The sequence below is a fragment of the Pelobates fuscus genome, chromosome 9, assembly GCF_036172605.1.
Source record: "Pelobates fuscus isolate aPelFus1 chromosome 9, aPelFus1.pri, whole genome shotgun sequence".
NCBI lineage: Eukaryota > Metazoa > Chordata > Amphibia > Anura > Pelobatidae > Pelobates > Pelobates fuscus.
Genome location: NC_086325.1, coordinates 149,865,410 through 149,892,944, shown reverse-complemented (window position 1 = coordinate 149,892,944; position 27,535 = coordinate 149,865,410). Strand labels below are relative to the sequence as shown.

Below are 27,535 nucleotides of genomic sequence, written 5' to 3'. Positions count from 1 at the left end.
TTCTCTCCCCATTCGTTAGCATTGCACTGTAGGTCTTAATTAGTTGCCATGGCGATGCTTTCTGAATGGGGTGGGGGGAAGAGTCTTTGAGGAAGGGTTACAGGCAGCTAAAATTACAGTGGGTGAAACAATGAGTGAAAAACTGTGAGAGTGTCTGAGGTCTGCCAGAGGAAAAAAATAAATACAAAAAAAAAAAAAAAGAGGAGGAGGAGGAAGAAGAGGAAACTACCAGGCTCAGTTCCTGGATTCCCAGCTTTGCAGAGGATTCCTGGGAATATTTTGGGACTGAGGCCAAAGTCCCCATATCCTGTCTCTGTCAGTGCCTTGTCCTGAGTGAGTGCACTCTGCAGACTGCAACTCCTGCGGTTTGGGGGGGCCTCTGCCATCCTGGATCATGGAGGGACTGAGACTTCATGGGATTCTTTGAAAAACCTTGGAGGTACAACTAGAGTGAGTTCAGCTCAGTCCCAGGAAAGAGAGGAAGGCATGACAACACTCAGCTCAGGTGAGTGATACTCCGAGGCAGGAGTACAGTGCCAGTCCATGGAGTTATAACTGGATGATATCCCACTTAGCCTGGAGCTCAACACAGCAACATGGGGGTAGAAACTCAGCATGTGATGATGGTCTTTGTAAAACTTTGTGTTTTTTTTTAAAAGAAAAGTGTGATCCTCACCTTCCAGCAACAGATTCCTGGAATCGGTGATTCCTAATTAGCGGAATGAAAAGCCCCGAATAATGTAGCCAATCAAGGATCTCTGACACCAAAGGACACGGGTATTCCTAATGTACTATAATAGTTTTAGGACACATCTGGACATCTGGTCGATGAAATATGCACCGTTTTTGGCACTTCGTTTTACTTAATATTAAAGTATTTTTTTAATGATTTTTTTTTTCTACATTTTTTTTCCGCTGGTACTCATATGCAATAGTTTCGAAACCTGCAGTGGCCAACTTTGCAAAAGTTTTTGGGTTTAGCATACGTTGAAGAGAGTTTACTTAACGCGCATTGGATCGCCTCTCGAGTTAGTTGCCACTCTAATGTATATTTCCAAATCTTGGCATGGGATTGAGGATATATTGTTCGCCAGTCAATCAATTTGTTAATATTGAATTGCACTCGCAATGTTCCAGATTTTATGTTGCCAAAAGTGGACCCATGGATTGTTGGATAAGATCCTTGGGAATTTGGTTTAGACGAACCGTGGACTACATCTCGTTACCGTGGACAAAAAGAAATTATATTCACATACCCTTTACAGCGGGCAAGTGTTGATTTGGAATCCCCAATGTATATGGACAAGAGCAACCTTCGAGGTAAGTAAAATCAGAAGAATTTAGTCACAAAAGGTCAGTTTTAATTAGGCCTAGAAATATCCTTTGAACTAAAATGGGTCAAAATTACTATGGTCATCCTATAACCTGTATACTAATGGATGCATTAAATGATGTTAATGTCTTCAAAAACACAAAAGATTTAAAAAAAAAATAAAAAATTCGAAGGCAACATTCTAAAAGCAAAGTGATTACTATGAGATTTTTCCCTTTTCTAGGTATTCCCCCAGAATTGCCCTTTATATATAACCTTAGTGCGCTTTTCGGCCCTCTGCGCCAAAGGGTTAATCGCAGAATTGTGAGTGACTGGGGGGAAAGCTGCCGTATAACATATGGAAAACAAAATTTTATGCTTTTACTGATCTGTTATTTAAAATGACTTAATGAAAACTTACGCCGAGACAAATTAATAATTAAGACGGGCTTTAATAATTAATGCAGGGAGCAGCTGCACGCGTCTGGTTTTTAGATTGCTCAGTGAGCAGACTAGTCAGATTCATCATAATATTTAATATGACGGGCGCTCTGCTTAAAAACTAAACTACAGATTGCTGATTGCAGTTGCTGAACTACAACTCCCATGATTCTCTGACTAACTGTTTCATTCAAAGAATCGTGGGAGTTGTAGTTCAGCAACGTCTGGAGGGCCAGAGTTTGGAGAACCCTGGCTTGGACCATTGCTTCTGGATCCTAGACACAGGCGCCTGATGCCAGCGTAGACCAAGGGCAGATATCAAGTTACAAAAAAGGTATGCAGCTTTTCTATTGTTTGTTAAAGCCCTTAAGATCCATTCTATGCTGTCATCACAATCTGGTCCTCAAAGGCCCCTTTGCCAGCATGGAGTGCCCTACTTAAACTTAATTAGCATTAGTAGCTCTATAGAGTCCCGTTAATGTTTAGGGCGTTCCACATCTGTCTTTTAGGCCCATATTGCGATGACATCATAGATCTTGGTTATTAAGAGGCTTTGAGTGCCAGCGGTGTAAGAAAATTGGCCCTAAGTCTTTGTTCTTTGTGGCATTTAAAGAAAGTAGGTTTAACTGAAAGATATATATTTACAGTGTTACTTTGTAGTTGTAAGATCTCCGCTATTGCTCTGGGCATTGGGGACTGTTAGAGGTACATCGCTTGTCTTGAGATGACCCATATCACAAACGGGTTATTGAACCTGTATTGGGCTTACTGCTTCATGCCCCATGGCTTTTATGCAAAAGCCAAATTAATGGCTTGTGCCATTTTGCCATGGGAAACTCACGTTCATTGGATGTGTTACATTTTTGTGGATACCCTAGCTTCCTTGGCCCGTGCCGTTAATGGCTAACCGTTACTACTCCATCTTGTGTGGACTCGGTACTGCGAGGAGATAAGATACCCAACACAGCCGTATGTCCAGAAAAGTTGGGTTGACTTTGGATTTGTAATTCACAGAGACAAAGTTTAACAAATGACCTCTCCACTGTTGGACTAGTTCCCACCATATTTACAGGGTTTGATTTAGTGTTTTTTGTTTGATCCATGTGGCTGTACTCATCCCCCACCATGTAATATCTACAACGAGGAGGGCTGCTCAATATATCTAATGTTCCTTTTATAGTCTGGAAAGATGGGGCATAATCTTTCAGTAACCGAGAGTGGAAAATTAAGTAAAAAATGTAACATCCAAATTACCGTAGTTAGCTAAATCCTTTTAAATTTTGCTGGAATACAATTCCCATCAGCCCTATCCATATTTTTGTATTGAAGGGTTGAAGAGTATTTAATAGGGTAATTTACTAAGATAGGAAATTGGGAGATGGTCAGATACTGACATTGTACCGACAGTTCCTGGCTTATTGACTTAGAGGATTACTTCAACCACCATGACCACTTCGGCTTTTAGAAGGAGGAGTCTGTATGTGCAGCTATATTTACTTTATGGGGCATTCCGCACATGTACAGTCCTATTGGGATCTTCTCATTGCCTATTTGCGAGTCTGCGTTTTAAAAATTTCAGTGGATTCTGTACAATTACTTATTCGATTTACCTGTGTTCTTATTCTTATAGACTGGATGTCAAGGAAATGGCATCTGCGCCTTTAAGATAATTTTCAGGCTTTTTTTTTTTTAAGTATAGGAAGTCAAGGGATACAGCGTAATGCCCAATACTTCATACTCCAGCGATATATATCTACAAAGGATCAATGAACAAATATAACTTAAAGGTACACGATAGTCAATAAAACAGCTTTAGCTTAATGAAGCAGTTTGGGTGTACAGATCATGTCCTTACAGCCTCACTGCTCAATTCTCTGCCTTTCGGGAGTTAAATCCCTTTGTTTATGAACCCTAGTCACACCTCCCTGCATGTGACTTGCACAGCCTTCCTAAACACTTCCTGTAAAGTCATCTAAAATGTATCCCTTCTTCATTGCAAGTTCTGTTTAATTAAGATTTTCTTATCCCCTGCTATGTTAACAGCTTGCTAGACCCTGCAAGAGCGTCCTGTATGTGATTAAAGTTCAATTTACAGAGAAAGAGATACAATTGTGCATTATGACATAGAATCTGAAGACCTGAAAATCTAAGGCCTCTGTCTGCCTGACAGCAACCAACAAGACTATAGACTAGTTTTTGGACAGATGTATTAAACATTGTCCAAGGAAAGAGACATCATCTGTGCACCAAAACCACTACATGACGTTTTGGAGAGTGGAATGTCCCTGTAAATGTTTTAATATTATAATTCTGCAATGAAAAGGTTAAATATTGTGTGATTTTGGGTATCAGACCGTCTGTCACATCCGTAATAACAACTGTAGTGGTTATGATGACAGGAGTACCCTGGTCCAGTACCTGATAATAGGGCGAACATGGTTTGCCCCCTTATCTGTGTCCCTGGTCGGGTTCTGATGCTCCCTGGTTGTCTGGTGACGCACTTCTGGCTTCTGCAGAGTTGTGGAAGCTGGAAGAAGCAGCCGTTGCAATACCTTGGCTGAGAGTGTCAGCTGACTGCTTTTAGTCAATGACTGTCATCCCATGCATTGTGAAAATTGTACAGAATTGACATTAGCCAACCCTCTAGTTCTGGGCTGACTGATGACACCCCAATGATGCTGCTGGGGTGGAGCTAAACCTCCAGTGGTTGAGTGATCAAACTCTGTATGTGCAGCGTTTCAAAGCAAAATTCCTGTAGATACTGACTCCAGGCACCATGACCACTTCAAATCACTAAGGTGGTCATGGTGCTTGGAATAATAACCATTTCAAGGAACGCTCCAAACACCATAACCATTACCTTAACAATCGAGGGGGTTTAATGAATTATCAAAAATTTCAGATTTTATGCCAAACTTGTAAAATAATTGTTTTTTTTTAAATTGAGTTAATTTTGACCGTCTGCTATTTTACCTAAAACTTGCATTTCCCTTGTCCAGCCGTGTGCAATTCACAGTTCTGAGCATGAACCCCTTGCGCAAGCTATCCGTACAGCTGCGTGGGCCTACGCTAAGTCATAACGTATCACCTCTGTTTAACAGCGCAGTCTGATAAATCGAACAGTTTATTCCACCAGCGAAATAATTCTCCTGCTTTTTTAAGCTATGTACTGCAGGGGGCATTGCCTATATTATCATGACATGGAAGGTCTGTAGAAAAACACACAAGAACGATCTACTATCTCAGATCTATCTCAGTTACCAGCAGACACTGTGTAAGCTACTGAGATGCAGTTGTTCAATGTCGGCGTGGATTAACCATTGCATGGCCAGTGCACTCCGTTACGCATTAGCGCTGAGAATATCATACAGACATCCTTTTAATGCATATGTTCACCACAATCATTTCTTTACTTCCTAAGAAGGGTTTCCATGTCTTAAAATATTTATTTTTCCTTTTTTTTAAAATTACAAATCGCATCAGTCAGCCCGTCGACGGTAGGAATCGGAGCAGTTGGAGAGCCACGTCTTAGACTGTACGAGCAACGGCATTGGTATGCCAGATGTTTTCAAACAATGATTTTTTTTTCTAGCCATGTGGCCGAATAAGCCTGATGGAAAAATCGTATCCCTAGCACTGTGCTAGTTTAGTCCTGTCTATAATGGCGAGTATCATCACAGTATGGCTCTATGACACGCAGTAGTCATCCTGTGTAATTATAATGGGATTATGATACGTAGGGGACTTAGGTATAACCTGACTGAGGGTCATAGGTGTTATGGTCCACAGTATTTAGAACGCCAAGCATATACTACCTCGAACGCTAACTCCTTTTAACTCTAAAAACCCCTTAACCCTAAATAGTACTTAATGCTAAATACACTACATCCTTTCTAGACGTAACCTAAGGCCTAGCAGTGTGTAGTGTTAAAGGAACACAATAGGTACCATAACCACCTCAACCTGTGTTTCTTAAACAATGCTTGACATTTAAAATGGGCTCACTTCAACGCATGCCATATTGTCACACGAACAAAAATAGATCAGGACAAATAAAAGATTTCTCTGTGCAAGCCCAGGTGTTACAGAGCACCTTGAACTTTTATTTTTTTGTTTGATTTTTTTGCATGTCAGGGACATGCGTGCCAGTTGGCGCGTTACGCAAATGCCAGTTTTTCTTACCAAATGTGGCCCTGTTCAATAATACGGTCATTAGGGGAAGTAAACGTCAGGGACAGCAGGAGATAAGGGATGTCGCGTGTCAGGGGACAAATAGACACACACAACAGGCTTCCTTACATGGAGGGGAGGGGTGCGTCTGTTGAAAGATTCTTTTTATGGGGGGGACAAAGGTTAACATTTAAAAATATGCAGTGACTGAAGCTCTGCTAAGCCACAGCATGCTTTCTGTGCATTGCAATTCTTTATGTTTTTACCGCAGTAATCACCTTCTCCTGTGTATTTTTTTTATTTTTTTCTCTAACCCTTTCAGTGCCAAAAGACTGAGCAACGTGTTTGCTCTCCGCTTGTGGAAACAAAAAGATTAGGAAAAGTGGATGTCTCCTGGCACAGCTGTAAGGTCGTTAGACATACAGTGGGCACTGTGCCACACCAGTGCCTGGCATAGCAAAGAGCTCTGGGGTTTATTCACTAAACTGCATATCGTTGTGAATTCAGAAACCGAAAATATAGGCAAAGAAATACTGATTTGGAAAAATTATTTAATTCCGCTGTAGTAATAGTATAGTGGAGCTGATTTAGCCTCAATTTCCAATTCACTACAACTGAACATAAGCTCGTTGACACAGCCAGCTAAGGAGAACGCAGTGTTAAAGAGATTTTATTTTCTATGAATTATCTCATTAACACAGCCTCAATATGATTCCTGATGGCCTGCGGGCTAAAAGTAATTACAGTATTTTAACCTAATTATACTGCCAGTTCAGTCAATGGCTACGCAAGACCCACTTCTTGTTCGTCCTCGTTTAAGTTAACATATGTTTTGTTCTGCTTTCGCACCCATTCCTTTTATTGTATCCTTTCAAAATACGTGTCAAGCATCCTTTGTTATCCCGCTCCAAGCCTGGAGACAACATTACGCATTGTTCACACAAAGTCTAAAAATACCGTAGCCATTGCAGTTAAAGAGTTAAAGAAGCCCAGTCGAATATTTTGAGATTCTTAATGCGAATTTCATGTCTCAACAGGCAGGACATATTCTGCTTTATGTATTCTCTCGGTAATGTAAACACATCATTCATACCCTACACCCCTCTATCTTCCTTATATAGGAATGTATAGGAAAACCCGCATGTTATGTTTTAAATCCTCTGGTTTATATAGATTTCCTGCTTTGGTGTGTAAACATCTCTCATATTTCTGGAGAGATGTAAAATCCTTTATTTTGAGGGACGTAGTCCACAGTGTAATATCGGGATTTTTTCTCTTTAACGTCAAAGACTGTTAGCCTGAATTTAAATAAATAAAATATGACTTTACAAAAGTCGCCGTCATACCTCGTAATGAAATTGTTTTGCGTGAATTTAGAAAGAACGCTCCGATTATTGACTAAATTGGGAATTGTGGGAATTTTTTTTTTGCCAAAGCAGACGAGTGAGCTAAGGGTTTTCACAGTCGCCACACAATGCAGTTTGCCTACATGGCAACAGTCAGGAATTTGGCAGTACGGTCACAATTTTCTGCCCCTGTCCAACTGTCCCAGCTTTTTCTCTCATGTTTCCAAAAATGGTAAAGTTCCTATAAACTGTTTAAACACGTCCAGGATTGTGGTAGACACATCCCAAGTATCTCTGCCCTGGAAGGCCTAATCTGGTTCAAATGGACATGTTCTCCTGGCAGATCATATTCTGAAGTAGGCCTTGAAGTAGATTAAAGTCACTCATTGTGGACTATATTTATATGACTTTTCTCAGAATCCCTAGCGGCAGTGTTTATAATGCGTGCAGGAGACATCTTTACAAAAGCATGTCTGCTGACCTGTCTGGGTATGTAACTATGCTCTCTACTGACCTGACTCTAGTTAGCTTTTACCCCCCACTGACACTGTGTATATACTATAGTTGGAACCAATATGAAAACACATGTATTCTAATATAGACATAGTCCAGAACCACCCGGAGTATGTGCATTCTAATCTGGGTTTACACCATACGGACCTGAACAATGTGCACTCTATTCTGGGAATAGACCAAACTTACCTGTATAATGTGCATTCCAATCTGGGTTTAATGCATACATACCTGTATAACGTGATTTCTAATCCGGGCTAAATCCATACGTACCTGTATAACGTGATTTCTAATCCGGGCTAAATCCATACGTACCTGTATAACGTGATTTCTAATCTGGGCATACGTTCAGTTTTCCTGCATTATGTACGTTTAATGTGGTTATAATCCACTTTTTTTTTTTTTTTTTTTATTCTTTATTTTTGGTGCATTGAAAATGGTATAAACATTTGTGTAAATGTCACAACAGCATGAGCGAGGGATACAAGAACATTGCATTTTTCATGTAAGTTAGGCTAAAGCATAGTCTGCACATTTTTTGTTATAATGGGGTAGTGGTCATATCGGTGGTGTTTTCCATGCCCATGGTGAGGGTGATATTTAATATTCTTGCTGCCCCGTGGGGTGCTTGGGCGTTAAATCGACATAGGCATAGGGTCTGGGCTTGCTATTTCCCCATCCCTTTGCATGGTGTGAATTAAGTTAGGTGCGGTGATAGTGTGAGAGTTGGGTTACTATAATTGGTCTATGCGTAGACTATTTAAGGTGCGGAGCCCGGCTATCTGAGCCTGGTTTAGTTGCAAATGTGGGCTGTACAGCGCCCCTTGACTGTTTAATTGGCTTAAGTGGGTGCTCTGTGTTTGTGCTATGCCCTCTAACCCCAGGGCATTGAGGGGGGGGGGAGGTTTCCGCTTTCCGGGTGCGGGGCCTCCGTCTTTTCTCTATCTTTACCCTATCTTTTCTCTATGGGGCCTTCTGGCCGCGTCTGACTTATAGGGTTAGGCGTGAGTCGGGAGTGTTGAGGATAACTTGGTGAAGCAGTGTAACAATAAACATAAAAGGAACAAGGTATTAGCGTGGTTCAGAGCGTATAGTCACTGTAGACTTAGAGTCATGGGTCCAGGTTGTTCGTCGGACGATGACAGTCCCAGCGTGGTCAGCAGGGCAGGACCTTCTCCCGGGTCAGTGAGCTTGTAGTGGTGTTCGCCCTTAGTCACCCATAGTGCTCTGGGGGTTGCCCATCTGTACGGAAGACCTGCTGTTTGCAGTGCGGGCGTGATTGATTGCATGCTCTTGCGCCAAAGTAGAGTGTCTCTGCTCAGATCCTGGAAGAAGGTGATTTGGTGTGTTTCGAAGTTGTGTGATCGTTTCCCTTTAATAGCTGCCATTAGGGCTATTTTGTCTGTTAGCGATTGACATCTCAGTATAATGTCGCGTGGGGCTGTCTGTCGTGCTTGTCGGGGTTTGGTAATGCGGTATACGCCGTTGAAAGTAAACTGTTTTGCCTGCTTAGTGTGAAGGAGAGAAGCCACCAGACGCCTTATAAAGTGGGGCAGTTCCTCCAATGGCACCGCTTCAGATACTCCTCTGATTTTTTTACTCCTCTGATTCTTTCTCCTGCCCCTGTCGTCTAGGACATTGATTTGCCTGTTAATGTTAGCTTGTGCGGTTTGAATTTGGGTGACTGTGTCTTTTAGGGAGGTGAGGTCGTGGCGCAGGTCTCTCACCTCGTGTTCCGCAGCCTGTGTGCGGGCTGATACTGCTTGTACCTCCGCTGCTAGCCCTTTCAAATCCGCCTGCCACATTAATTGTAGGTTTGTTTGGAGGCCGATCAGCATTTTCTGGATGTCCTTCTTTGAAGCCGGGATTGAGTCCTTGGCAGATTGTGTGCGTGTGCCGTCAGTGCCAGTTGCAGCCATGTTGTGCATGGAGTCGCCATCTTCAGACCGCTCGGGTGAGGCTGTCATTGCGTTTCGGGTCCGCGGCGGTGGAGGAGTCTGTAGCATGCTGCCAATGTCTTTATGCGGTATGGAGGTGCCCGGAGCTGTTTTGAGGGATCTCCGTCCCATTTCTTCTGGGGTATAAAAATCTGCTTCTGCGTAACATGGGCTCGTCCCGAGCCACGACGTTAGCTCCCTTGTTAGGGTCTGGTCGCGTGTGCGGTAGGCCCCAGGTCCTTTGACGCGGCGTTTCGTGCCCGATTTTTGCATAAAAGGCATCTGCCGGTTCCGTCGGGTGTCGGGGGTAAGTACCCGTTGTTCTTGTCCGCGGATGGGCTTCCGTTTTTGCGTTAGACGCTCTGTTTGGCTCTGAAGACTCGGAGCTGCTAGGAATGGCGACCTCTTCGTTGCGCCGCTAGCTCCGCCCCCCCAATCCACTTTTTTTTAAGGCTAAAACACTTGTTCAGTTTGTGGGATATCAAATTTTAACTTGAAAAATGGTTTTGATTGTTTGATAATGGCACTGGGACGTCATATCCTTATTCATCATTATTATTTGGTATTTAATGACCAAGGCACGGCTAGCCAACACGTAGCTTTTTAGCCACTGTGGGATTGTATCTGCCACATCACTTGGCCAGCCATGAAGATTATGGCTGGCAAAACATTATGGAAGAAGTTTCACATCTGGTTAGCTACTTGTTTTGCCCCCCTCTCTGACCCTGAGAGGAACATTTCACCGACCTCTGATGGGTGGCCCAAGTTGCGTTGATCTGCTTCCTGCAGAACTGGAGCAGTTATCAGGCAAAATTGCACAATGTAGTGGCATTATCTCTATCACTTGGGAATCCTCTAAAAATAGCAGCCCAGACTCCCACAGTGGAGCATTCTACAACAAATTATTGTAGGCGCTTGTCTAGCCCTGTCTGACTCATGCCTAACGGTATGAAAAAAAGGTAGGATTGAAAGGAAGGGATATAATCTTCATTCAGTAGCTCAGAGAGTTTCTAATGCATATTTCAGACCCTCCGTTCTTTTATTATCGGGCCCTTCTCACTTTTGTATCCTGTATGTTTGTTTTGGGTTAACCACCAAATTTTTACATAAGGTATTGCATGCCGGATAGGGCCGCAGTTTTATATTTTTGGATATGCTTTTAAAACAATGTAATATTTTGAAAAATATTTGTAATATTTTGATATTTTTGGGTATATTGACATTTTTTTTTATAAAGGGCATATTTTTAGATATTTTAATTTAAAAAAAAAATCACTTCAAAAAGTTTATCCAAAAACATTAATTTATTTGAAAGCGTATCCCAAAATATTAAATCGAAGGCCTTTGTTAGTAATTTCTTAATAAACTCATAGTATAATATTTGAATATTAAAGGGACACTATAGTCACCAAAACAACTTTAGCTTAATGGAGCAGTTTTGGTGTATAGATCATGCTCCTGCAGCCTCACTGCTCAATTCTCTGCCATTTAGGAGTTAAATGACGTTGTTTATGAACCCTAGTCACACCTCCCTTGCACAGCCTTCCTAAACACTTTCTGTAAAGACTCATCTAAAGTTTATCCTTTCTTTATTGCAAGTTCTGTATAATTAAGATTTTTGTATCCCCTGCTATGTTAATAGCTTGCTAGACCCTGCAAAAGCCTCCTGTATGTGATTAAAGTTCAATTTACAGAGCAAGAGATAAAATTGTTAAAGGTAAATTACATCTGATTGAAAGTGAAACCAGTTTTTTTTTTTTTCATGCAGGCTCTGTCAATCATAGCCAGGGGAGGCGTGGCAAAGGCTGCATAAAAAGAGACAAAGTGATTTAACTCCTAAATGGCAGTGAATTGAGCAGTAAAACATGAGAGGCATGATCTATACACTAAAACTGCTTCATTAAAGGATCACTATAGTGTCAGGAAAACAAAGCAGCTTACCTTAATCCAGCGCCGGGCTCCCTTGGCGCTGGTGACATCTCCTTCCCCGCCGACATCAGCGGAGCCAAATGCGCATGCGCGGCAAGTGCCAAGCGCGCATTCAAAGTTTCCATAGGAAAGCATTTCTCAGTGCTTTCCTATGGACGCTCTGCGCGATGGAGGCGAAATGTGCCTCCAGCGTCTCAGATGCGCCTCTAGTGGCTGTCCGGAAGACAGTCACTAGAGGCTGGCTTAACCCCAAATGTAAACATAGCAGTTTCTCTGAAACTGCTATGTTTGCATCTGAAGGGTTAAAACCTAAGGGACCTGGCACCCAGACCACTTCATTGAGCTGAAGTGATCTGGCTGTCTATAGTGTCCCTTTAAGCTAAAGTTGTTTAGGTGACTATAGTGTTCCTTTAAATAGATGTTGCTTATATCTATTGTTGGCAAAGAATACTTTATATGTTCCATAAACCAGCATTGTTTAAATCCCCAAGAGAAGTTGAGCTCTTCATTTTACCTCTGTTTGAAACGTATTACATTCACGTACAAAAGTTAATTATTCGATTCTTTCAGACACACATTAAATTCTGCAATTTTATTTTATTTTAGTAACACTCGCATTCTGTGTATGTCTTACTGCCCAATTCTTTCCACCACCACACTCTTATGTCCGAAATTGTCATCAGGCCTGCCCCCGAGACAAAAAAATGTTTTTTATGACTTTGCATCATTCCAGAAATTTTGACATGGAAACTGGGCAATCGTTAAAAAACGACCATCGAATTGTAGCTAATTTGGGACATATGGTCAGTCTAGCTTTGTACTTCTGACCACTGGATCATCCGTTTCTCATATCCTGTGTATTATGTTAGCCAAAATACATAGAATATGTGGCTTTCTTTAAATATGCAATGCTAGTTTGTTTAATGCTATATATAGCTATAATGCGTACAGCTGTTTGTGGACTACAGAGACGCACACGTGTCTGTGGACTACATTCTCCTTGATGCAAGCAAGGCTTAAAGGCTAGTTGAACATCTTCCACAACGTATTTAACAAACACTTATGGTCCCGTTGCCAGAGGCTGCCTAACCATGGATTGTCCTAAATCTGGACTGGAACCCGGTCAGATTTCTCTAGCCCAGAGACACCTGCTCACTGTGATTTCTAAAGGAAATCAATGACAGGCCACTTATGCACAATGGAACCATATGGATATATAATGAATTTGAAACACATGTGCCAATGAATGGAGGCTGCCATGATGGATTCATTCAGTTGCAATTATACAGTTTACAGTTTTCATTGTTTGCAAAGAATGAGATTCCATTCAACTACATTGTGCATGCGTAATCAGTAGACACACATATATGGGATGTCATATTTACTGGTTCTCCTATATATAGCTACGAAAGAGACATCTGTCAGGTCCGAGGTTCTGTGAAAAAGAGAGGATGCAGATTAGATCTCTGATAAAAACTACAAAAGAGATTCCGAAATTTGTTTCAAAACCACAATATGGGTTTAAGCAACAGAGCAGTAGTAATCGATCCTCTTTATCAAACATGTGGGCACCTCCATCTTAGCATCTGGCGGTCAGCACAGAGAAAGCATGCAAAGAAAAGGAGAAATGGAACAATGTTTCTATTTCATCTCCGTGTTTGCCACGTTTGTCCTTGTTTTGCCTAAACTAATGTGGAATGTCATTTACATAATATAAATTAAAAGGGGAACTGGCTCTTCTCTGGAATCTACACCATCGAATAAAATAGTGTTAAAGAGACACTATAGGCCCCAGATCATTTCATCTCCATGAAGTGGTCTAGGTGCCGTGTCGCTGGCCTTTAACACTGCAATGTAAAAAATTGAATTTTTGTTTTTGTTTTAGAAGGTCCACCTCTAGTTGCTGTCAGCATGACTCGTAATGCGGAAGCCTCCATAGAAAAGCATTGATTCAATTCTTTCCTAAGGGAGAGTTTAAGTATGTGCATGACGATTACCGCGCATGCGCACAAGGTCCTCAATGCTCCTTTATGAGGAGCATTGGGTTGGATGTTGGTGGAGGAGGTCATGCCTCCCTTGTGATGCCGTCGGAGGTGGTATAAAGCTAAGGAAAGCATTTTTTACATTTTTTTAAAAATACATTTTATGGCATATGGGGGGACGGGGATTATATACAAGACAAGTAGGGATTCTTTTAACCTTTCTTTTTTTTACATGAGCTGCTCTGTCTTGTTTTAAGATTCTATTAATAAATTTGAAAAAAGACACTTTCATCCAGTTCAGACAAAGCAAAACCAGGGCAAACATTGTAAATAGAAAAATAGTCATTTCTCCCCCTTTCCCTATGCTGAATGTTAATTGCAAAGGACAGAGCTTATAACAATGACTGACAGGGTGCCGAGATGGAGGCGTCCGTTTGCAGGATAAAGAGGTGTGAATTTCTTTACATTTTTAACACCTCAGAAATACCTATTTTTCAAATGCAGGGATAAGTTAATATAATATTTAAATTCCTGAGAAGTGACACTTCCTCTTTAAGAGACAAAAGAACATCGCATGAAAAAATGTTAACACAGGTTCTTGGTGATATACAGTATTTTATTGAATAAGGCTATTTCCTGAGTGTGATGTTCCACCTTAATAACTGGTGAAGGGCTTGGAAGTTTTTTTCCTTATGCGGTAAAGTGATAAATATCACAGTATTGTTCTATGGAAGAAGGCAGAGTGAGATTTTATACATCTAAAATTAACTACTAACAAAGCAGGAAAATAAATCATGGATCATTTACCAGTATGGACACAAGTATAAATTCAAAGCAAATTTCAAATAGAAAGTCAAAATAGCCGAACTTGAAAAATTCTCTAAGTCAGCAATGCTTTCAGCTCAGCTACTCTGGCCTTAAATTTGAAATACGCTTTGAATTCCCCCCCCAAGTGTATTATAGTGTTAAAATAGTTTATAAAGGAACGCTGTAGTGTTAGGAATACAAACACGTATGTACTGTATGTAGTGTACTCACCCTTTCTCCCACATGCGATGGTCTCGCCTCCAAGGCTGAGGTCATCATTCTTGAGATGATCTCTGCCAATCCAGTGCTTTCCCATAGGACAGCATTTGAAGGTTATCATGCATGCGCGGCAAAACGCTGCGGTAATCAGCATCTTCTCATAGAGATTCATTGAACCAATGCATCTCTATGGAGAGCATTCAGCACCTCGCTGCAGAACGCGGAGATGCTAGACACCCAAGCCGGACTCTGTGTAGCACTGACACAGAAAGCACCTTTAGTGGCCACCTGAGGAGTTTCCACCAGAGGTGATCCTAGGCAGTAATGCCTTTTCTCTGTGTTTACATCAAAAACCTGCAGGGACAGGCTATAGACACCATAACAACTACATTAAGCTGGTTTTTTTTTGTGCTGTTATTTTTTTCATTTTTTTGGGTAACATATTGTCTTTAAAGGAGCCAAAATTACAGAGTAGAGAAACATTTTGCAGGTGTGTCACGTTTCGTGTTCCTTATCTTAAAAAAACCTGACTAAACACGCTTTCTCAAAGGATTCTAGGATTCCCTGCTCTGTTTGAATGTAAACAAAGGGGGAGACTAGAAAGTCTCCAGTAACTGGGATGTGAAGGCTAGGCCGGGTGTCTGAAAGGCCTGTGTGGTGCCCTGGGTGTGACGGATGGGCTGGCCTCAGGTGTCATGGGTGATGAGGCATGTAGATGGCTGAGCTGTGATGACAGGTAACGTGTTTGGAATGTAGAGCTCTCCCTCCCTTTATGTACTCTGCCCTTATCTCAGACTTCCTTTGCTCCTTCACTCCCTTCGCCTTTTCTTCTTTCTGTATACTTCTTTATTCATACCTGTACTCTTAGCTACTCCCGGTAATAAAACCCCTTTCTATTTATTCAATATTCTGGGAAGATCACAGATCGGATTATTCACAAAAAAAAATGTGAATTGTGAGGAACAGAAAATGGAAATTTTAGACCTATGTATCAAATGCGGGAAGAGGCAACTTTTCACACTCCAGATGATGTAGACCAGGGCCATATATTGTCGCAAGTAATATGTAAGTAAATGTAGTGGTTCTGGTGTCTATAGCTTGTCCCTGCAGGCTTTTCAATGTAAACATTGACTTTTCAGAGAAAAGGCAGTGTTTACATTCTCTTCCTAGTGACACCTCTAGTGACAGACGGTCACTAGGGGTGCTTCCTGTGTCAGTGCAGCACCTACATTCAGGGCCTCCACGCTCTGGAGGCGCTGAACGTTCCCCATAGAGATACATTGATTCAATGCATCTCTATGAGGAGATGCTGATTGGTGTAACGTTTTGCAGTCAATCCTATGGCAAAGCATTGGATTGTCTGAGATCATCAAGCTTGATGATATCAGCCATAGAGGCAGGGCCAGTTGAGGGGAGACCAGTACGGTGTGGGGGGAAAAAAGGTGAGTAAAAACACTATGACATGACAGACACACACACCCCATGACACACACACACCCCATGACACACACACATACCATGACACACACACACCTTGACACACACACCTTGACAGACACACGCACACACACCATGACACAGACAGACACACACCATGACACACACACACACACCATGTCACAGACAGATCGTGACACAGACACACACACACCATCACACAGACACACACACACACACCATGACACAGGCAGACACACAAACCATGACAGACACACACACACACTCACACACATAATTGCTACCTGTGGGCAGACAGCTGTCCGTGCTGGCGGCCGCTGGGGGAGCTGAGCTGGCGGCCGCTGGGGGAGCTGTGATGGCTCTGCTCTGACGTCATATTCTGTCCCCGGTCTCATTAAGTAGCGTGCGGGGGAGCAGAGACAGTACAGCTCACCCAGTGGCTGCCAGCACAGCTCCCCCAGCGGCCGCCAGGTGCCCACGGCCCACCGGGAAATGTCCTGGTATCCCGGTGGGCCAGTCCGGCCCTGATGTAGATCCCATAATGCAGGCAAACATCAGGGGAGATGTAGTCTACAATATCTGGAGTGCCAAAGGTTGCCTACCCTGCACCAAAGTGAGAATTCAAAGTGAATTTCTAATTTAACGCAACAATAGCTAAAATTGAAATAATTCTCTAAAGCCAGGTATTTTTTCAATTCGGCTACTTTGGTCTAAATTTTGCAATTCACTTTGAATCCTCGCTCTATCTAATGAATAAGCCCCGTCAGATTATTTTTCAGGGTTTCAGGATTATTAAGTAACACTCTGGATTGTACCAAATGAAAGTCTAAATTTAGAAGTTCAGGCTAAAATGGCCGAACTGTGACTATAACTGAGTTGAAGAATCTTTCCAAATCAGGTGTTTTTGTTTACATTTTGCACAGCTGATTTTATTTTACTGTAGTTTTATGTTTAGTGATTTTTTTGTCCTTAAATTTATCTTTATCTTGTCCATTCTCAGCTAACTACTTGCATTACATTGTAGTAAATTGAAATAGGAATGACAAAATTCCGACAATAAGAGCTGATTGGGAAACTTTCACCAGTTGGGATACAGTCACAACTAGGCTACTTTAGTCTAAATTTTGCAATTCGGATTTAACTTCACAATTCGAAACCCTGATTGGGTTTTTAAATGCTAAAATAAAAAAAATCCAAAAAAAAAATCAGTTTGCTGTCACTAGATCACACCCCCTCCCTCGCTAACCCCTATCGAATCTCACACACTCCTGTCATGTTCACACACCTCCCCTGAAGGCACTTACAGTTCAGGACCGGTTTAGCCCTCAGGAGTATTAACACTGTGAATGCCATGAAGTATGTTGTTCACCAGTCTTTGTTCTACGCTGGGCAAACAGTATTTTATTCAGTCAGAGCAGGTTACACACACACCGCTCTGCAAGGCTCACGCAAACAAAGGCTGTTCCATAATTGCTCTGCAAGTCTGTCAGGGCTGTGAAAGAGAACGAGGGTTCTGGCAAGGAACTGGTTACATTTCATTGACCCAGAGGAAGGGTGACTAACTGATGCTCTGCGTAAACTGGGATTGTTCCTCATTTCTGTTCATACCTGTCCCACAAAGAGGTGGCACGCCACAGGGTAGGCTGAGGATGTGGCAGAAAAGGAGTTAACTTGCTGATGTGGCTTGGACGGGGTTAACGCTGTGATGCTCTGAACGTTTCCCTTCCCATTTTGGGTGGCATAACTAAGTCTTTTTTTTTCTTCTCCATCTCGCCTCGCCCCTTTGGCTCGCACATCACAGGATGAGCCCTGCGGCGTGTGTTCCCGACACCCCCCAGTTAGTTTTCTGATGGCTTCTCAAACACATTATTTTTGGAACGCGCGATATGTTGAGATTTCTCGCCACTCCCTCCCTCGTTCCTTGCCAGAAACAGCTGCTGGTGCAGGAGCCTTCCAGATGACTCCAGGTGTATGGCAGGCGGACAGGTATGTTGGCAGGGTACGACTAAGAGAGGAAAAAAACTCTGCTCTTAGTAGATTCTTGGGCATCGTTATATTCGTTAGCAGCTGGACTGCAATTCCCCTTATCCTTAGGCACCTAAAGACACTGTTATATGGCCATATATATACCTATTTTTGTCCGACACAACTTGAGGAGCTCTGTATAATCATATTGCCCCATTTACCCCTATCAAAGAGCCCCTGTTTGAGGCTTACCTGGGGTCTAGTTTAGTTGGTAGGGGGACATCCTGTAATTACAGCATCATTGAAGAAGATCCAGACTCTTATTATACGCTAGCCATAAATTAGGCAAAGCAGTAATGTAATAACACTATACGTATGTAAACAATGTATGCCTAGAAACAATGAGGGTTATGTATATCACTGTAGAGAATAAGTCGGGGGGAAATTCCAAATGTTGAGGAGTCATCAGGACTTCCATCAGGTCACGGTGATGATTGTGGCAATTGTGAAAAGTGCAATGGTACATAAACAGATGTTGAACCCTTCACTGCTAGTCAGGTAAACAATTCTTGGTCCCTATGGAGCTGTGTGTGTGTGTTATATTTGTACGTATGTGGTTACATATATATTTAGCTAATTTTCTGTGTAGTGTTATTACGCTGTGGAAGCCAAGATATAGTTTTATTCTTATTACTTATAGAGAATAATTATTTTTAGGGTTCTAAAATTGGAATAATCCCCATTTTTTCTCTTTTCCAAAGAATTATTTTACTTCTCTGCAAGTGACACTTTTATACGTTTTCTGTTAAGTTCCTAATTTAAGCTTTTTTTGCAGAAAAGCATTAACATATCTACTGATTAAAGGGGTCCGTGGGACCCATTGATAGGCGATATTGACCCGTCTGTAACACAGGGGTTAAATCTGGATCCATCAGTCTTGTTGATACTTGTTATGGGAGGGTTGTGTGACTGAGAAGGAGTTACTAGTACAAAAACACACAATAAAGGGATTGCACATACCGGGGATACCAGTAAACAACTCGAAGATCAACCGATACTTAGTCAGTTATGGAAACAAAAAAAGTATGTATTCATTGGGAAGATTACAATGCACAGCTGTCTATCCACTTTGTAGCTAATCATTTTAACTCTTTCATTGCACAGAGGTAAATCAAATGGGAAGTTGTTAACAGGGAAATAAAAATATTATGTAGCAAATGATAGGAAATTAGGATAACCAAGGTCCGTGAACGTTGGGATGAGCAAATTTCTATGCTAAGAGCTATGGCTATTGAAGATGAGAACTGTTATTGCCAGGGGAGGGCAACCTGTGGCCCGTGGACCACTAAAAACAATTTAGTGGCTTATAGTGCATATATATAGTGATATATATTATATCATCCCACCCGATAACATCAGCGATAGTAGACACAAGTACACAAACAAAACAGATGTGTTGATTGACAAACAAGATAATTGAATATTAAGAATTAAAGTGCTATGCGCTTGAGCATTTACATGTGAAAAGTGGTTAGAGAACAGCATGGGGAGCAATTCCTCTGCCCACTTGACACTTTGACATCACTAATCAATAAGGAAGATCCAGGCAAACATTTAGTAACAGGAGTTCTGAAGGATTTTCCAGCGAGAGAGTGCTATTAGTGCATTAAATGCCTAAACCTTGTATATCATGCCAATGAGGAATACATACATAAACATGGTATATCATGCCAATAAGCCATACGTGCCTCCAGAAAGCCTGCCGGTGCCATTTGTGCCGCCAAACAACCTGCCAGTGCCACACAACTCTGACACCAGCCACTATGTACCATCTATCTCCCCTCAGCATCTCTGTACCACCGCTGTGCCCTCAGCATTTCTGTGCCAGTACTCTGCCCTCAGCATATCTGTGCCATCTCTCTGCCCTCAGCAACCTGTTCAAATACCCTGATTGCATCCCCTGCACATGCTCTGCAGCCATATGCCTGGCATCCCCTGCACTTACCCCAGGACCCCGATGGCATCCCTTGCACTTACCCCAGAACCCAAATGGCATCCTCATGACCTCCCTTGTGTCTAGTAGGAAGCAGAGTGGTGCATGTGCACTGTGTATGTGACCGATAGACAGGATATCTGTGCACATACACAGTGCAACGTGTTGCCTCCACCTCTCCGCAAAGGCGGCTGCCAGCCGTAAGATATACCAGCAATGCTGCACCGGCTGGGTTACCGGCTAGAATTTTGGGCGGCCTAAGGGCAATTGTCCCCCCTTCCCCTGATTACTACATTAAAATCAATGCCAATCTTATTTTCCACGAGTCTTCCCCCTCGTCATCCTTGGTGGTGATGTAACTCGGACAGCTAATAAGTTGTAATTTCGAGATACAACTCTGGGGGCCTCGTTCAGTTTGGAGAATTAAAGTTAAAAAATAAAATAAAACCTTTGAATTGAACATTTTTCCATCTGGCCTATATTCCCCCCATTAATTATAGTACTTTGCGACTAGGAGAAAAGGGAAACCCTGGTCCATGTTGTCACATGGAGCATTTAAGACCAGGGGGAGGACGATTTCTCGGAGGTTGTTACCACGCGATGCTCTGCAGACAGCTGCATTGTGCAGGAAGTGAAGCAATCTCTGAGTTTTCCTTTCCCTGTATGTTTATAACAAACTTTAAGATCAGATAACTCCAGCTGTGTCACATTTATCAAACCATCTCAGGGACCCCATGACAGTATGTGCTCTCCATTACTGCTCTTCTCTCTCACACAGTATATTCTCTCCATCACTTCTCTTCTCTCTGTCCCCTCTTCTATAGCACTCTTCTCCAATTGTTGGTACACCCTCCCATTCACTACTTTCTCCTCTAAACTCTGCCTATGACCAATTACTATGTTTTTCTCACTCAGAATCCTATCAACCCATGACTAATGCCAGCTTACTTTCTTCCTGTTCACTTATTCAAGAGTTATGAATTCCTGATCACAGTTCTCAACTTGTTCACATCACTGCCCTCGGCTTGTTCAGTGTCTTGTCTAACCATTCTAGCTAGTAATCCACTAACATCTTCCAGCTCTCTGATTTATAACCCCTTCCCTGCCCTTGATCTCCCCCCCCCCCCACTCCACCCCCCAGAGTATACTGTACCTGTATCACTATCAACCTTTAGAAACCTATGTTGTCTTCACTATTCAAATGTTCCATCACAGATCATTAGCTAAGTCGTATCCCACCACTCAATCTCCACCAGGATTCTTAATTACCATTATTGCTATAATTTCTTCCAGAATTTTATAATGTCCTTATTGATGTACCTGTCTAAGTCTTCTCCTTTCACTCCCAAAATTATACTCACTTATAAATGTCTTTCATTTGGAGCTATTGAATCCCCCCAAAATCATCTTTTTCTGCAGCAACATCTGCAGAGACCAGGAAGTTGCATTCCTCCCACCCAGCTAATGAACCCAGAGGCTAGATGACCACATGAATAAACAGCTGTGCACGTGTTATCCTTTTTCATATTTTGGGTCAGAAGGTTTTCCTTTCCAAAATGGCATGGATCTTAGCTCCTGGAATTTCCTTTGTCTGCGTCTTCAGGCTTAAAGGACCACTCTAGGCACCCAGACCACTTCAGCTTAATGAAGTGGTCTGGGTGCCAGGTACCTCTAGGATTAACCCTTTTTTTTTATAAACATAGCAGTTTCAGAGAAACTGCTATGTTTATAATGAGGGTTAATCCAGCCTCCAAATCCTCTAGTGGCTGTCTCATTGACAGCCGCTAGAGGCGCTTGCGTGCTTCTCACTGTGAAAATCACAGTGAGAGCACGCAAGCGTCCATAGGAAAGCATTGTAAATGCTTTCCTATGCGACCGGCTGAATGCGAGCGCGGCTCCTGCCGCGCATGCGCATTCAGCCGATGACGTCGCGATCAAGATGGAGAGGAGGAGGAAAGCTTCCCGCCCGGCGCTGGAAAAAGAGGTAAGTTTAACCCCTTCCTCTCTCCAGAGCCCGGCGGGAGGGGGTCCCTGAGGGTGGGGGCACCCTCAGGGTACTCTAGTGCCAGGAAAACGAGTATGTTTTCCTGGCACTAGAGTGGTCCTTTAAAGGGACACATGGGACACCTAAGGCACTTTAGTTTGCTGAAATGCTTTATGTGTGAACAGTGTGTCCTCTTTGTTTCATTTTACAAAAAAGTGCAGATTTGAATAGAAATGGACACTTTTATAAATAGACCTGGTTACACCCCCCTGGCTTTCAAGCAGACAACCGGTCCTGTTACTTCCTAGTTTAATTAGCTCAGTGGAGCTAAACTCAATTGCCCAGAGCACCTGCCTTGCAGTGACATCTCATTGAGCTGCATTGGGAAGTCTGTGATTGGACAGCCACAGAAAGTCTGGGCGGGATTAGAAGGGGAGGACTTGCTAAGTCTGCAGACAAGATATCTGCAGCTTTTACAAGCAGTTTTTAGATATGGCCCCAATGAAAACATGCATAATAAAATACATGCATGTTTTAATTTGGGTTATATCTACAAAATTGTGAATTCTTTTTTTTTTGTCTTTGGGCAGTGGAGTGTCCCATTAAGGATTTAATGGAACACAGAGAATGTCCAGTAGTAGCTGACATCTGCACCTTATTTCTTAGATCTTTATCTTGAATGCTCCCTCTAGCATGTAAGCTCATCGAGCAGGGCCCTGAACCCCCTCTGTTCCTGTACGTCCAGTGGTCTGATCTCAATTATGTGTCTGTTAGTCCACCCATTGTACAGCGCTACGGAATTTGTTGGCGCTATATAAATAATGAAATAATAATAACTAGAGTATATTTGTTATACATTTTCTGTTGCTCCCACAATACCACCTCCTTACTGACCCCTTGAGTATTAAAGATGAACTGTCACCATAGCAAACCCTATTAAGGTTGTGCAGTGGAGAGCAGCACAAACACACTTGCGTTTGTTGCAAAATCCAGTTTTGGCAGTAGCATTCTTCCCATGATGCTATGGGCATGTGCATATTAACGAGGCAGCCGCGGAGAATCATGGGGCATTTACATTTTGAACAGAATATCAGGCTGTTACCCAGCTGGCTTTCGTCTGATGTGCATCAAAGAAAAAGAAATCTCAAAACAAAAATGTCTGTTTGTAAACAAAGAATAAGTACAAACAAATGGTTTGTTTTCGTGCATGTAGCGCACAGATCTCCGTGTCCATGCAGTACTCCAATATAGCCGATCAGAAATCATGAAATATTTTTCGATTCACGTGTTTTGTTCTATCGTTCACTTTTATAATGTATACGTGGTATTCTATCTTATCGATTTGTTCTATTCATCAAGTTAACTCCCCCCCCCCCTTTTTAATGAAGCTAATGAAATTATTCAGCACATTTAAACTCGTTGCCCTGCATGCTGCATTCATTATGAGGTGTGATTTTCTCTTTGATCAATAACTTCCTGGATCAGTTTACCCGGTTGGGGGGAGTGAGGGGTCTACTTGATTTTCACAGATCTTAAACTCAAGACCTAAGGTCAACCACACCGTCAAACTCTTCACGGCCTTCTTGACCAGTGATTTAGGATTTAGCTGCCCTAGTCACCACCTCATCCCCCCAATATTTGTATAGTAACGCCTATACCAGTTAAGAGTACAATGTTCCTAGTGAACATCAGCGATATTTGTGCATATATTGTTAGATCTACATGAATTATTTCTGCTAATTTACCGTTAAGCCCCGCTAATCATTGCCCTGCTACCCCTTTCTTACCATTTAGTAGCAAGCAATTTCTTCTTGCCAAAGCCTGTCATAAGTCTGTTTTGAATGTTTCACTTTAACATTTTCACTTAAAATGATTTATAGATGTGACACAATGTAACCCCTTCACACCCAGGCACACACAGTTGACTCCTCCAGTACTGATGCTGAATATACTACTCTGATAATGGGTGAAATAATGTATTGACCTTTAGCATGATCATCATGAATAGTATATGTTGTGAAAAGTATTATATTGTTTTCATTTTGTGAGCTGATCACAATGTCCTGCTTCGATTCATGGCAAAGAAATTGCTTCCAATACCTGTTTTTTCTTTTTTTTTTTTTAAATATTACTATTAAGATACTTGCCTCCTTTCTTTGTGTCTAGGTCCCCAGCAGAGGGCTCAGCCACTTGTTAAAAGCCTCTCTTTGGAGCCCGCACACATCTCTGCACACCCAGACAAGCCCCAGCGACTCCGATCGGACCCTGGGACCTCTCCTGACTGCAACGGAAGTCTTCCTGTCCCCACCAGCCCCAAACCAGCAGCTCCTAAACGTAGCAACAGCATCAAGCCAGAAGGTAAATACAATCTTCACACTATATTTATATGTGATGGGTTTTCCTTTAAAGAACTAGACCTATGGGAGGCCTGGTTTACATTTTTACACTTTGACACTCTAACTAACTGTGTATCACTGCTCTTTCCTTTACCAGTTAATACAGAGTTCTCGTAAGGCTGTTTGACACGCATTATTTGGTCCACACTGTGTCATTCCTCCAGTTACTTGTAAACCATCATTAGTCCATCTGGAACCTTGGGATTGTTCCGTTTACATTTCTTAATGTGTTTCCAAATTGCTGCAAGATAAAGTCTTGGTAGATTTGTTTTGCAGATTAGGGAAAAGATGTGTGTGCTAGACCAAAATCACCCGACAACAATCAAAGGTGCTGCGTTTCAGGACGGTAGTCATATTGTTATAGACATCTGTGCTGCATGGTAATGTTAAAATCTATTTAAAAAAGGGATACAATAGGCATCAAAATAACTTTAGCTTAATGAAGCGGTTTGGGTGTATTGATCATGCCCCTGCTTTCTCTCTGCTCAATTTGCTGCTATTTAGGAGTTAAATCACTTTTGTTTCTGTCCATACAGGTCTAGCCACACCGACCTCCCCTGGCTGTGACTCACACAGCCTGCATGAAATCAGAAATTAACTTACTTTAGAAGTTTGCATCTCCTGTTCTGTAAATTATTATTATTATTATGTATATAGCACCAACAAATTCCACAGCGCTGTACAATGGGTGGACTTAGAAACTCGTAATTGTAACCAGACAAGTTGGACGCACAGGAACAGAGGGGTTGAGGGCCTCTGAAACCCAGAGGTTTGAACTCTAATCACACGTAGGAGTCCCCTACAGGGTCTTGAAGGCCATTAACAGATCAGAAGATAAGATATTCTAAATTTAGGCAGATTATGCAATAAAGGAAGTTTAAACATTATATCTCTTTTTACAGGAAGTGTTTATGAAGGTTGTGTAATTTGCATGCAGGGAAGTGTGGTGTGCATAAACATAGTGATTTAACTCCTAAATGGATTGTGTAGTGAGGGGCATGATCTATACATCAAAGCTGCTTCATTATGCTAAAGTTGTTTGGGTTCCTATAGTGTCCCTTTAAATATTGTTACAATATGTACATATACTCAAAAATAAAAAAGTAACATAAAATAAACATGTTTAAAACCCAATGAGCTCCTGGTTAAGAATGTATATCTAGGTTACATATAATGTAATACTTAGTACATGGATATATTTTTTTCTTTTCCAGTTCCTCCTAAGCCCCCACATCTGCAGAGCGTGAGAAGGCCTCGTCCACCTGGTCATATCCCTCCACCTCCTTCGCGTCCACTGCCTGCCGACCCCAGACTTTCACGGGTGTTCCTGCCACGGCCGGACAACAAGGATGGAACCCCTTCTGCTGTCACCTCCCTGATCGAGAAATTTGAGAGGTACGTCACTGACGGTGCATTCAAACTTTAAGCGCAGGAAGGAGTTTTATAAATGTGCTTACACGCTGCGCAATATACTGGCGCAAAGGGGTCGACAGCTGGGTGTTTTTCTGCTAGAAGACTGCAGGGCCACGTGGTTTTGCTAGGCAGTATTCTGGCTAAAAAGAGGATATAAGACCAGGTACTATTCTGGCAGGAAGGCATTACATAGCTGGGATGGGAGGTAATTGCACAGGAATAGTTTGCACAATTCATTCTGGATTTATTCTGGATGAGAACAGGTGACAGGGTTGAGCAGTATTTTGGATTGCAAGGCTTATTGCAGGGAAAGTGTTAAGGCTGGGCGGCACAGTATTCTGGTTGCAAAGGGGCTTCACGGTTGAATAATGTTCTGGCAAGAAAACTGCGACACAGTAGGGCAGTCTTCTGGCATAGTGAGACGGTACTCTGGCAAGGAAATGGTTACATGTTACAGCAGTCTTCTGGCAAGGAAAGGGTTACACAATGAGAAGGTTCTGCAGCAGTATAGTGACTGGCCATGCCTGGGTGGTATCCTGACTGGTAGGAGTTACTCTGTTTAGTTGGGCATTATGCTGACAGGATTGGATTGCATGACTTTATGGTATTCTTGCAGGAGAAGCGTGACAGTAATGGCTGTATGGTATTTTTGCATGGATGGTGTGCTGGGCAGTATTCTGCGCCCCCCCCCCCATGGTAAAGGTTGGCACGCTTTCCCGTATTCTTTGAGGAAGGGGTTAAACTGCTGGGTTTGGTTAACACAAATATGTATGGCCAGGATGGGCATGTGTATTATTTTGGCAGGGACAGGGTTACTTGGCTGTCTTGTTTGATGATTTGTCAGAGAAGCATTACATAGTGGTACTAGTGGAATTCTGTTAGAGAAGGGGTTACTTTGAAGGCTACATTCTGGAAGAAATTGGTCACTAGGTTAGGCACCATTTTGTCAGGGAAGGTGTTACATGACTAGGCAGTATTCTGGCAGACAGGGGCTGAACAGGCAGTATTATGGCACAGAAGGGGTTACACAACAAATGTGGGCTGTGTTTTGCTAGTCAGAAAGCGGTTGCTCGGTAGTTGTAGTGCTGGGCAGTTTTCGGACGAGAAGTGTGGCTAGGTTCTGTTCTGGCAGTCACACATATAGGAATTACTCTAGTTGGAATGAAGGGGTTATATGGTAAGAAAGTATTCAGACAGGAATGGGATACACAGCTGGGCAGTATTCTCACACCAAGGGATTGCTTGGTGGGGCTTGACAGTATCCTGGCAGGAAAAGAGTTAATCTTTTTTGCTGTGCAAACACCTGGCAAGGAAGCGGTACATGGGTGGGCAGAATCTTTTCAGGAACGGGATGCATGGCCAGGCCGAGCAGTGTTCCAACAAGAAGGATTTACATGACTGGACAGGAAGGAATTCTGTCAGAAGGGGTTACACTTGGGCTGGACTATACTCTGTCAGGAAGGGGTTACACAGGACAGGACTCTGTCAGGAAGGGGTTACACAGGACTATAGTCTGTCAGGGAGGGGTTACACAGGACAGTACTCTGTCAGGAAGGGGTTACACAGGACGGTACTCTGTCAGGAAGGGGTTACACTTAGGCTGGACAGTACTCTGTCAGGAATGGGTTACACAGGACTGTACTCTTTCTGGAAGGGGTTACACAGGACGG

General features: G+C 42.4%; 1 protein-coding gene across 3 annotated transcripts in view; it reads left to right on the top strand.

Moving 5' to 3' along the window:
- Window positions 1–27,535, top strand: part of FGD1 (FYVE, RhoGEF and PH domain containing 1) — a 133,325-nt gene that overhangs the window by 74,165 nt on the left and 31,625 nt on the right. The window contains exons 1-3 of one of the 3 annotated variants that reach the window (XM_063432733.1): window positions 140–1,320; window positions 24,223–24,414; window positions 25,667–25,847. In XM_063432733.1, the coding sequence (XP_063288803.1) occupies window positions 1,293–1,320; window positions 24,223–24,414; window positions 25,667–25,847 (401 nt within the window). In that variant the 5' untranslated portion in view covers window positions 140–1,292. Of the gene's footprint in view, window positions 1–139; window positions 1,321–17,919; window positions 18,114–24,222; window positions 24,415–25,666; window positions 25,848–27,535 lie in introns of those variants that run through there. The other 2 variants (XM_063432735.1, XM_063432732.1) reach the window with 2 other exon arrangements.